Genomic DNA, 12,067 nt, shown 5'->3' on the forward strand with positions numbered 1-12,067 from the left:
GGGTCATCGCTTGTTACTCTTGGAGGTTGCCGCCTCCTAGACGGCTTGTGAAGGTGTTGCCCGGTGACCTCTCCGAGAAGATTGTGGAGGAGGCCCAGCGCCGGTTGTGAGTGGTTTGGAGTTCACCACCTTCAGAGTGAAGGAAGAACTACCCCGAGTGATCGAGGCTTGGGTAGTCCTCTCCTTGGGCCGGCTTCCGCCTTGCTCACCCCTTGACGAAGGAGGCGTGCGGTGGCTTTGTGGTTGAGCGGTGGAGTTGGGCTCGCCTCAACAAGGAGTAGGAAACCGGCGAGTTTCCGAACCTCGGTGAAAAATCTCTTGTCTCCTTGTCTCATTTGATTGTCGCATTTACATTTGTGCAATTTACATTCCTAGAGACATAGTTGAGATCATATCACCCTAAGATTGCTAAACATTGACATAAGAGTGTGAATTACTTTTGTTGAGATATAATTGAGCCACTATCAATCTAGGTTTGCAAAACAAAACTTAGTTGCTTAGTTAGACTTGACCCTCACCGAGCCTAGCAACTTAGGTTAGTTTTGATTAGGTGTCATTTAGTTTTTTATATCGCCTATTCACCTCCCCTCCCTCTAGTCGACATCTCGATCCTACAAGTGGTATCAGAGCTTGGTCTCTTTTGATTGGGCTTCACCACTCGTCTTATTTAAAAAATTTGTGCAAATATAAAAAATGAAAAGTTGTGTATAAAGTACTTTGGATAATAAAGTAAGTCACAAATAAAATAAATAATAATTTTAATTTTTTTGAATAAGATGAATTGTCAAACAATGCAAGCAAAAAAGTAAAAATCCCTTATATTATACGAGAATGATTATATCCGGTCGCCCGGCGTGGGGGTAGCCAAATCGGACGCTCCCCCCGCGCGCCCCTCCCCCACGTGCGTGCATGCAGGCCCTAGGCCCCACCGCATTCTCTGCTCCCACCTGCCATTGCAAAAAAAAACCCACATATTTTGAAAACCCCTATTAAGGGAATTCGTTTTATTTTTTCTTCCACAAAAAATGTTTCACCTAGTGTAATTATAATGTTTCACTATGTATGGATCAAATGTTACAGTGAACCGAAACAATCTTTTGTTAGTTGCTGAAACATTGTTTTTATATAAGGTGAAACAACACCCAATTTAAACGAGTGAAACATTTTCGATCTACTTAGTGAAACAATTCCGATATACCTGGTAGAACATCGTGCAATATTTAAAAATAATTCAATAACAAGCTAAAAAAAATTTCGTCGGAATATATCCATGTGTGATCTTGTTTTGAAGATTTAATTGCAACGAATTTAATGGTGCAATCGGATCATGATTTGGTTAAGCAATTTAAGAGAAAAATTAGTTTAAAGTAGTTTTTGCACGTAAATCGGACGCTGACGTCATGCTGACATCAGCGCTCGATTTTTCTCCAAATCGATTGGCCACCCGAGCCGTATAGTCATCCTATATTATGGGACGGAGGGAGTATTATGTTCTCATGGAAAACCATCCCCGGTACTATTAGACTTGCTCGAGTATCACCAAAGCTATGATGGCACGACTTGCTTGATGGTGTGAAGTTTGTCGCTGTTGCTGCGCATCACCTCCACACCGGCGAGAATGGTGAAAAACCTTCTATCCCTGTCAAAGTTACAGCAAGATTCGATGCAGGTCTCCTGGCCAGGTTCCCCTTATCGTTTTTGGCGAGGTTTCGGCACCCCCGCGGTAAGGCGGTTATCGCGGTAACCGCGAGATTTACCGTGGTTTTAAAAACAAAAAAGGTTACCGCGCGTGGTAACCGTGTAGTAACCGCGCGGTTTTGTAAACCCTGCTCCTGGCGCGCGACCTTGAACAGCTTAGCTTATCGAATTTATATTTGTCTGCTCAAAATTGTAAATGAAGTATTTCTCATATATAGCTAATAATTACCTTGGCGTTTTCTCCAAACATCTGGCACGTAAGAGAAAATTGGGCTCTATGCTACCATAGGACCTAAATTGCACAGTTTTTTATACTTTACAGCCTTGTATTTGGGATTAGGGTTGTATTTATACTCGTAAAGTAAAGAGATGAATAGTAGACTTGGCCATACAGCCCAATGGCCACCGCAGTCCACAAATCATGCCCTCAAAAACCTAGGCAGCCACCCGTCCGCACCGCAGATTGAGATCCCATCGCCGGTCTTTTGCTTCCCCCGCCGCCGCCGCCGCCGCATTAGCAAATTGGGACGACGATGATCCGTCGCTTCCTCTACATGGTCGACATCTTCGACAAAGCTGGCTACGGCCCTCAACCCTACAGGCTACGCCGCATCAACCCATCACATCTCTTCTTCCCCAAGGACGCGCTGCCCGTGGCCCAGTCGTCGTCGGCGGCGACGGTGGTGGAGGACCTCCCCCTGCCTCCGACGGAGATGACCTTCCGCGGCTCGACGGAGTTCATGCGCAGGAGCGACGACAAGATCGTCGGCGTCGACCACTCCAGCCGCCGCGCCGTCCTCTACGACCCCGCCGAGCACTCCGTCCGCGTCTTGCCCTCCATGCTCGCGCCCAAATTCTACACCCAGGCGCTCGCCATCCGCGACGACCTCTACCTCATGGGCATGAGACCTTGGCCTGACGAGGGTGACGACCGCGAGGGTCGACGGTCGGGGCATTCTTTCGAGGCGCTCATCCACCGTGATCGGGGCAGGCTGGAGGACGAGTGCTACTGGCGGCCCCTGCCGCCGCCTCCGTGCGTGCACGCCGCCGGCTACAGAGGCAGCAGCGGAGAGATCCGTGGGTACGCGGTGGTCGGCGACGCCCACATCTTGGTCTCCACCCAGAGCTATGGCACCTACTCCTTCGACACGGCCAACACCGCGTGGAGCAAAGCTGGCGACTGGGCGCTGCCCTTCTGCGGCCGCGCCGAGTACGTCCCCGAGCACGGCCTCTGGTTCGGTCTCTCCGCCGCCAACGATGACGTCTTTGGTGCCTGGGACCTGTCCTCCACCGTCCAGCAGCAGCCAGTGGTGGCGCACCGCGGGTGCAAGGGCTTTGCAGTGCTAGAGACGCCATACGCCTCATACGTCGTGCACCTCGGCGACGGCAAATTGTGCATCGCTAAGCTGTTCATGGTCGCGCGCCGCGAGACCTGCAGCGAATCTTGGTGCGACTTTGACAGGGATAGAAGGTTTTTCACCATGCTCACCGGTGTGGAGGTGGTGCGCTGCAACGGCGACAAGCTTCACATCATCAAGCACAGGTCGTGCCGTTATAGCTTTGGTGAACACTACATCCCCACTTATGTACTCTAACTAGTAGAGTACTCCTGCTTATTAGTTACTCCCTCCGTCTATTATATTTTGGGACGGAGGGATTAGTCTTTTAATAAATCTTAATTTGGTTAATCCTGCTGTATTTTAGGATGGAGGGAGTAGTGTTTTAGTAAATCTTGATTTTGTTATTCCTGCTGTTTCTGCAAAGCTCTGTAATTGACATGCATGATTTGAAGGATGCGATTTTAGTATCTCTATGATTTTGATTCTTTTATCACGCTGCATAAGCGCATATAGCATTGGATCATCTCAGGCAATGTGAAAAACTTATTTCTTCAATCATCATTGGGTAAATGTGCAATTTTTGTGAAAAACCCATATTGCTGCATGTAAAAGTATGCAATTTTTAACTGTTAACAAACATATACTCTTAACAAAATATAAGAGTGAATTAAAATGAAAATATATAGTCTTAACAAATCCTTCTGTGCTCTCTGTTGATTATACCAGTCCAAAAACATTTAGTCACCATTTTCCATGCGATTAACTTCAAGAATGTCTATAAATTTCTCTGGCTCAAATCCTTGATCCAGTTATCTTTTCTTTGGTCCATGTGTTTTAACTGCAAGAAAGGTCATACTAGATAAGTTTGGCAAACACAATGGATTTTAATAACAAACTCTTTGAAGGTGGGGATTCTTCAGCTTCATTGCAACTTGCAGGTTTAACTGCACATCCTACTTCATCCTACTTTAATATTTTTCAATGAGTAATTGAGTATATTACATGCCTTCGATCAGTGCCCCTGCATACTGTCCCAGTTATATCAACGTTCAATCCAAGTTTCTGAACAGTATTGCCTGATATAGTCTCCTGTGAGTCTATAATGATTCCTTCACCTTCTGCCTGAGTCTGTTGGCTTTCAAGTAACACAACATTGTCAGGAATAATGCTGCACTTTTATAATAATTGTGCATATTAATTTGACGCCTCAGTTCATCTTTCATCTTATCCGTGTCAGCAATGGTATTGTGACTACATATATGTACTTTTACAAGTGGATTTTTATGATGCCAGACTGGGATACAGACATCACTGTGTAACTGAAACTATTGTATCTAAGGCATAGCACAAAAAAATATCTACATCTACATAGATGAAGATTGTCATTTATAAAGTTCCAATAGTGTGATGTCTTGATCATGCTAGTCATTGCACGGTGCTTCTTTTCGACCATAAAGTCTTTATTTAATCTGATGTTCCTGGTTCCTGATTGGTGGTTGGTTTACATAGGTTTGGTAGGTCTCACTGCAGAATGCAATAGTAGTTGATGCAAGCAGGTAGTACACCCCCCTTCATATCATTTGAAGTTGATAACTTTTCTTGTATCTGACAACTGAACTACTCAAACTTTATCTACACATTTCTGATTCTGTCAAATAACAAACACTAGAATGGTCTTCTTGTCCTTGTATATTAGTATCGTATTAGTGGGCATCATTTCACTAACAGTTAAATCTGTAGTTACTATGCTGGAAAATGGTTGGGACAAGTGATGGTTATCATCCGCTATTTCTCTTAAGTCTTAATACAAAGATACCCAAGTGATCGTAGTTGATGCTAGCAGCACACCTCCTTTCATATCATTGGAAGTTGATAACTTGTCATGTATCTAATAACTGAACTACTTAAACATTGTTATTTCTAATTTTGTCAACGAATTCCTGTTTCTGTAAAACAACAGACACTAGAAGGGTCTTCTTGTCCTTGTGTATTCTCATATTAGTGGCGTTGTTCTAGTAACAGTTAAATAAGTGGTTACTATGGTGGGAAATGATTATGTGAAGTATAAGCTGCATCTGTTACAGCAACTGATTAAGTGAATTAGCCAGTGTCCATTTTTCAGCCTGCTAGTCACTATCTTTGTGAATATGGAGGTGAAAATGCCATGTATATGCATTCACTGCCAAGCTTAATAGTATACCAGATCATGGAATGTGCAGACATATGCCGCCTGATCACTACTGTTATGAATACTAGTACATTAGTATCTGTTTTGGTCTGCTCAGATGCTTTATTTTCAGTTGCCAGTGCTCACCTCACTGTCAGAATGAGGGGAGCAAAGGTTTATTCAGTTATGCTGCATTTGATGGAACGATCTTTGGTCTTCTTTTCGCCACAGGTGCAGACTGTTCTGCTTTGTTTAAGTTGCAGTCCTACATCAGTGAACCATCAGACATTGTTTTAGTTCAAATGCATACATTCATGGAAGATTAGCAGTTTGTTGTCCTGCCTTGCACCTGATACCCAAATTACTCTGGTGAAACCTATCCTGTTTACTTCCAGGGTAGCCAAAACGAAAGGGTTAGTTGCAGTAGCTGTTGTTTTTTGGTGATGCACTACCAAAGTCTTCTTACATCACATTCTGCTGCAGTCTTACACTTTCCAAAACTAGTAATCGTGCACTTTGCACGTTTTCCATATATGGTAAATAGCAAGAAACATGTGAATACCCTGAAAGTTTATTGTGTTTTCCCCAATAAATGTCGCATGAAACATACAAATACACAAGTTTAAGAACAATATGTTCTAAAATGATCTAGCCTATTTTGGTTACCTCCTCTTGGACACTTGTTGTGGAGGTGCAAAGTAGCCAACATTACAAAATGGATACAATTTTCCACAACTTAACAAACACTTGAAAGGCTCAAAGCAAAAGAGTTGTCTTCAGGTGCATTCAAGAGAACTCCACTAAGTAAGAGAAAATAACACAAGTATCTACACAATTGATTCGTGTCATCCACAATAACTTCAAATGTAACCCTCACAATCTGCAATCCACAATATCTTCAAGTTGACATGGATATTTTGAGCTGCATTAAAAAAAAACAAAATTAACCAAAGAATATCACTACTTGGAGAAAAAACTGAAAACTAAACCAGGAACATTGAAATACTCTCAAACTGAATAAGTATTTGTATAATTTTTGGAAAAGAGTATCACATGTGTTGTTAGACATACATTCTTGAATGAGCATAACCGATTTTTCCCAAAAAATAACTAAGAATCATTAGTATTTTGAAACTACTTTGAACATAATAAATTCAAATAGTAAGCACAACTAAACAAATTGTAAGCCTTCAGGCTTCAGGCAGCTATGCACCAAACTCCAGAAATTTCTTTCAGTCTAAATAAAGTTGCAATAGTGAAATAAGTTATATGGTAGAGCAAAATGTTAGGGTATCAACCAAAATGGTTCAGTTTGAGTCCAGCAGAAAGCGAGTTTCATGCCCTCATTGTAAAATCAAATACAAATGTTATACTTCCAATACCTGAAGGACAATTTTTTCCTAAGGACGGTAAACAGCCTCAACTTATGCAAGATAAGGTGGCAGGCATATACGATTTTACAATTTTTATTTTTAAACTTTGAAGAAAGATATGTATAACTTAAACCAAGTCATAAAACTTGATTCTTTAACTAAAATATAAGTGTTAATTTTAAAGGGCTACAGTTCAAGAATGTCCAAATCAGATAACATAATGCAATGTGCTATATATCCTAAGTGTGAGGTAATAAAAATAAATCAGATAAAAGCATGGAAACTTTTGTTTGCTGAGAAAACCAACAATTCAAAATAGCATCCTTAAGCATTCATATCATCAATGATCCTGTAAAATGTGAGGCACATGATCTTCTAGTAGCAGATTAGAATAGAAAAGACTGTTGCACTGAAGAAAATGTTGATACCTGGCCTCACACATGATGTAAGACTGCTTCTTTGTTAAAAAAATTGCAAATGTTATTTTGCACGTGGTAAAAAAGGTTCTAGCAGTTCTTTATAGGGATACAAAAAAAAGAAAAAAAAACTAGATTTGGCAGTTTTTAATAAATATTTTGCACTGAAGGAAATCATGAAGTTCTACATAATTTAGATCAATTAAGTAGACCAAATACAAATTCTTCTTGTTCTTCATGAACCACAGTGCAGTATACATGACAAAACCAATAAACATTTGAACTAAAATTGACACAGCTACAGTCAACAGGTATACTAAGCCCCTCTCTCACCTTTTCCTTTTGTTTTCCTTATTGCAACCTTTGCTTAGGATCTGTCTAGACCAGATCAAGAGAGCAACCTAGATTAATTTAACAGAAAAACATCCCACAACTGATGTAACAGAAAGAATAGGCAAGCAGATAATCCATCATTGATAAATGTCTGAAATCACCATGTTCAACCTGCAAAAGAAATTTTGTCAACAAGAATCGGAGATTTCTGAAATTAATTACCACACTGGCCATCAAAGCCAAGTAGAGATTGCTAAATAAACCAGCCACCGCCAAGTTGTGTTTCTGCTTCTGCAAAGTATATATGCCAAGTAACGCTTTTGCTTCTGCAAAGTAGAGGATTCCTTCACAAGTGATTGGTCAGCTTTAGGGCCTGTTTGATACAGCTCCAACTCCTAAATTTAGCTTCAGGAGTTAGGTCTGGAGTGGAGTTGTGGAGCTTCCTAAACAACGCTCCACAACTCTAGTTCATTTTGTGAGAGAGCTCCACCCAGCTCCACTCCCAGTTTTGGTGGAGCTGAAACTGTTTGGCTGAGCTCCAGCTCCAGGAGGGGTGGAGCTGGAGCTGGAGCTGTGCCAAACAGGCCCTAAGGGTCATTCCAAAAGACTGGAATGGTGTGTTTGAGAAAGAAAACAAAGGACTGCCACGGTTACATTTTGCCTAAATTTTCAGATTAAACTGCAGGTTCATTAATAGAGAAATCGTTATTGTAATTTACATATAGCTGTTGCAATCTACAGTCTAAAGTGAGGGTTCACCTGGGTGGGGGCAGATCCTCCACCATAGCCATGTCGCACACCCCAGCTGTGTTCAAAGAGAGGAAGCGATCCGCGCAGCCTCGAGCCCTCTACGGAGTAGGGCTTTGACTCCACGCTGCTCCTGCCATAATATCCCCAATGTTCCGGCTTGAGAAAATGGAGACAGTGAGTTGCAGATCGAGATTATGTGTCATCACAATCATGCGAGCAACAGGGTGGAGGTGCAGTTGCTGGTGGCCTGTGGTTGATGTCCGACGGTGTCAGGAGCAGAGAACGGGGAGGGGCCAGTAGGTGGAGCAGATGCTGGATCGGCTTGGCCTCTCTGGCAGGGGCGACCTCGACGGAGGAACCAATCGGATCAACTTGGACTCGGCAACAGGCGCGAGAAACCGGCGACGCGATGGGGTGCGATCGGCGGGGCAGAGGTTGCAGCGGCGGAGAAATCGCGATGGAGCAGCGGATGGGCGGAGAAATTGCGGTGGAGTGCACGGCGGCGGCGGCGGATGGGGAATACCTCGGCTCCGTGGGGGTCTGGGGAAGACCTCGCCTCCGGTTCAGTGCGTGGCGGTGAAAGAAAGCGACGACCTCGAGGGTAGCGGTGGATTGCGGCGGCGGCGGCGGCGGATGGGGACGACGTCGGCTCCTGCTGCGGCCAGTCGCGGCAGATGGGGAAGACCACGGCTCTGGCGGTGGTTGGGGAAGACCTCGCCTCGGTTCAGTGCGCGGCGGAGGCGGTGGAGTGCACGGCGGCGGCGGCGGCGGCGACGGAATGGGACGACGACGCGAGGAGTGAGGAGGAGGAGCGAGTTGCGTGTTAAGAGGGTGATGAGGCGTATTCTTTGCGCAGAGACCGCGCGTGGAGAGGGTGAAATCGTCGTCGGAGATGGGTGGATGGTACGGACTACACCTGAGGTGCGAATGGACAGTAGGGATTTAACCTGATGATTTGGCGTGTAGGATTACTAGAGGTGAACTTTTTCTTTTTATATTAGTATATAGATTTGGCATGTAGAATTGCTAGAGGGTGAACTCCTTTTTATACAAGTAATATACCCGTGCTAACGCAACGGTTATAATTGATAATGTAAAAACCAAAAGGTAATATTTAAGATCACGAATAAAATAACGATAGAGAGATTTGTATTGTTCTCATGAATGTTATTATACTGTCAATAACTTTCCAAAGTTGGCCATGAATGGAGTTCTGCAATATTTTCATCACTCTGAGTGAAACATTTCAAAACACAAACAATAGCTCACAGTATCTAATTTTTTATACCACATACAGATACAAATATCACCTGAAAGTTTTACATGTGCTATTTTTTCAATACATGCATCGCCTGGAAATATTCAGCAACTTCTGCTCCTCACTGGTCACCTTCCTCCTTATAAAGCACCTCAAGAAGCCACATGGACGTCTATATCGAACACATACCAGGAGAAGCACCATATTAAAGACAGTGCGTTCGTCTACCATGAGGTACACGCTTATAAAGACATATTCATCACTTAGTATTAGTAATTTAACTCCCAACATATTTGGCAAAATATCCCGGTTTCTACTAAGGCAAAAATATGTAGCAAAGCAAATATATAGGCATTAAGCATTTAATAGCAAATGATAATAAATTATTTATTTGAACTGAAAGCGCTAGGCTTTTACATGGCTGCAATTTTGTTTATGTAAATGAGTTAGGTCCATCTCACAGAACCTCAATCCCTATTGACCCATATTAGAAAACCCTGAATTTGAGTACAACCGTTATATATATAACACATTAAGATGTAGAAGACACTAATTTTTATATCAGTTTTTATAATAAACTGATTTGACAAAACTAACCGGGTCCATTTACCATTTCATACCATTTTAAACAAACTGAGAGATTAGCTCGGAGTCATCTTTGTTCAGATGCAAGGAAAGAATAAAAATAAATACTGCAATGTTAAACAAACCGAGAGATCAAAGGCCAAATTGAGCCAGCAGCATCTCTTAATACAGAAATATATGATCAAACCCCAAAGAAAGCATGCACCATTTAATTTCTAATTTGGATGAATGGCAATCGAGCCCATTGCCTCTACATATAACTTTGACTGTACATTAAGAGAATAGGCAAGCATGCATAGGTGGTACAGTGGCAAACAGCAGAAACGGATCAATAATAATATAATTCTCACTCATATTCTTGTAAACTATTTAATTCTGATATATAATAAAATCCAGTATCAACCAAAACTTTTGAAAGTGCAGTGTGACAGTAGAATTCTTCTGTTTGACTTTTTTCGTTGAATAGTTTCAGCATATTTGGTTCTATTTTAAATGAACAACAATAGACAGGAAACCTATTCATCTAGATCATAGCATTTTATAAACCTATGCATCTGGAAGATCAATTTGTACAAAGCACATTACTCTCTTCCATTTAAAATAAACTACTATTTTCCATGAAGGCAAGGTATAAGTTACAACGCTATGATGGCAATACATTTTAACACAAGCAAATTTATCTATGGTGCCAATTTGTAACAAAGGCAGAAACTGGGACTATCAGATAGTAAAAATTTTCTAAACAAGTGCATAATCTCGGAAGAGAAGCCTAACCTATTTTCTTTAACAGCTAAACACATTTGAAACAAAGGCAGAAGCTGAGACACCTGAATAGAACAATTTGTTAAGCTATTTCTAAAATCTAGCAAATCAAATGAAATCAAATCAGAACCATGGAGCTGCATTAGTTTGACTACAAATAAGCGTGCAGATCGATGCGTGAGACCCTGGGGTGCAGCGGCGATTGAACCTGAGATCTACTTCTCTTTTTTTTTTCTGCAATGTGCCCCTATGCCGGTATGAAGTATGAACACGTGTGCCGTCGTTCACCTATACAGCTCCACCAATCATGTGCCACCGTTTTTATTGACGGAAGAGTAGAAAAAAAATCTAATACCATGGGAGATTGATTTATTGCAAGGAGCAGGGTAATCTGGAGATGGCAAATTACAATAGAAAATAATTAAACTTACCAGCCGTGACCAGCTGAATTTCCAGCCACTATAGGAGCATCTCCAAACCTCCAATTCTGATATTTTGGCTATTATTATAGGTCTCGAGCAAGCAAACTGATGTTGGAATGATTTTAGCTTCAAGGAAAAAAAATTGGGGACAAATCAGCTGCATGCTAAAGATGCCATAAGATTTACAAAATGATCAGAGAGCCATGATCTGACTCTATCCCTCCCAAGGTTGCGCTCCTGCAGAACAAAAAAGAGACAATAAGCAAGTTTCACCAGCAAAATGCGAGAAACGAATAATAACTCATTGCACAGATTTCAATTGGCAACTAAACGTTGAAGTTTCTAGGATAAAATTTAGGGGAAAACTTACTGCTAACATATGGGAATTTGCCTGTGCAATCTGCCAGTTAGCGAGCCACAACTTCTGGCCCATTCCCGCTCAACTCTATGATCTTGCTGCATGCACCAAAACAAAGCAAAAATATAGTCAAACCAAGAGTACATAGCATCAAAAGCCCCTGCCACTCAAAGCCTCAACAGAAGGGATGAACTGATGCAAGGAATCAAGTACAGGGATGTACTCCCTCTCCTCAAGGAGCTCCATAGGTTCCGAGTTCTCCTGGAATTGGCACAAAATTTAGAAAAAATATCACCATTAAATTAGTAGCAATCTCATGAGGAGATCGAGATTAACAGAGAGAGATAGGATCTTGCCCTGACCAGCTGCACGATTCCCTCCTTGCCCGTATCCGCTCCACACACCGGTCCGTCATGGTCCATGGGTGTACCTCCTCATTACAGCCCCGCCCTTGGATTCGAGCTCATGCCGTTCGCGGCCATCCTCCCCGGTGCAGCGGCGACGGCCGCCTCCGCCTCCACTGCTGGCAGTTCTAGGATGGCGACCTGGTGGGGAGCAAAGACGGCGGCCTCCATGGTGGCTCGTCTCAATGGAGGAGGTGCAAT

The 12,067-nt window shown here is 42.5% G+C and overlaps 1 protein-coding gene and 1 long non-coding RNA gene across 2 annotated transcripts; one reads left to right on the plus strand and one right to left on the minus strand.

Annotated features, from left to right (window-relative positions):
* Positions 1-2,097: 2,097 nt before the first annotated feature.
* Positions 2,098-3,561, plus strand: LOC127761884 (uncharacterized). The gene has a single exon (XM_052286220.1). The coding sequence runs from the start codon at positions 2,232-2,234 to the stop codon at positions 3,291-3,293; it is 1,062 nt and encodes a 353-aa protein (XP_052142180.1). The 5' UTR covers positions 2,098-2,231; the 3' UTR covers positions 3,294-3,561.
* Positions 3,562-5,715: 2,154 nt separating this feature from the next.
* LOC127764633 (uncharacterized) lies at positions 5,716-8,973 on the minus strand. Its single transcript, XR_008015926.1, has 3 exons — positions 8,087-8,973; positions 7,328-7,498; positions 5,716-6,127 (listed from the first exon to the last, which is right to left on the minus strand). It is a non-coding gene; the product is annotated as an uncharacterized LOC127764633 (long non-coding RNA).
* Between the last annotated feature and the right edge of the window lie 3,094 nt (positions 8,974-12,067).

This window comes from Oryza glaberrima, chromosome 2 (assembly GCF_000147395.1).
Source record: "Oryza glaberrima chromosome 2, OglaRS2, whole genome shotgun sequence".
Lineage (NCBI taxonomy): Eukaryota > Viridiplantae > Streptophyta > Magnoliopsida > Poales > Poaceae > Oryza > Oryza glaberrima.

Bases quoted from the DNA above. Each gene is read 5' to 3' on its own strand.
- LOC127761884 (XM_052286220.1), top strand. From the start codon at position 2,232: ATGATCCGTCGCTTCCTCTACATGGTCGACATCTTCGACAAAGCTGGC.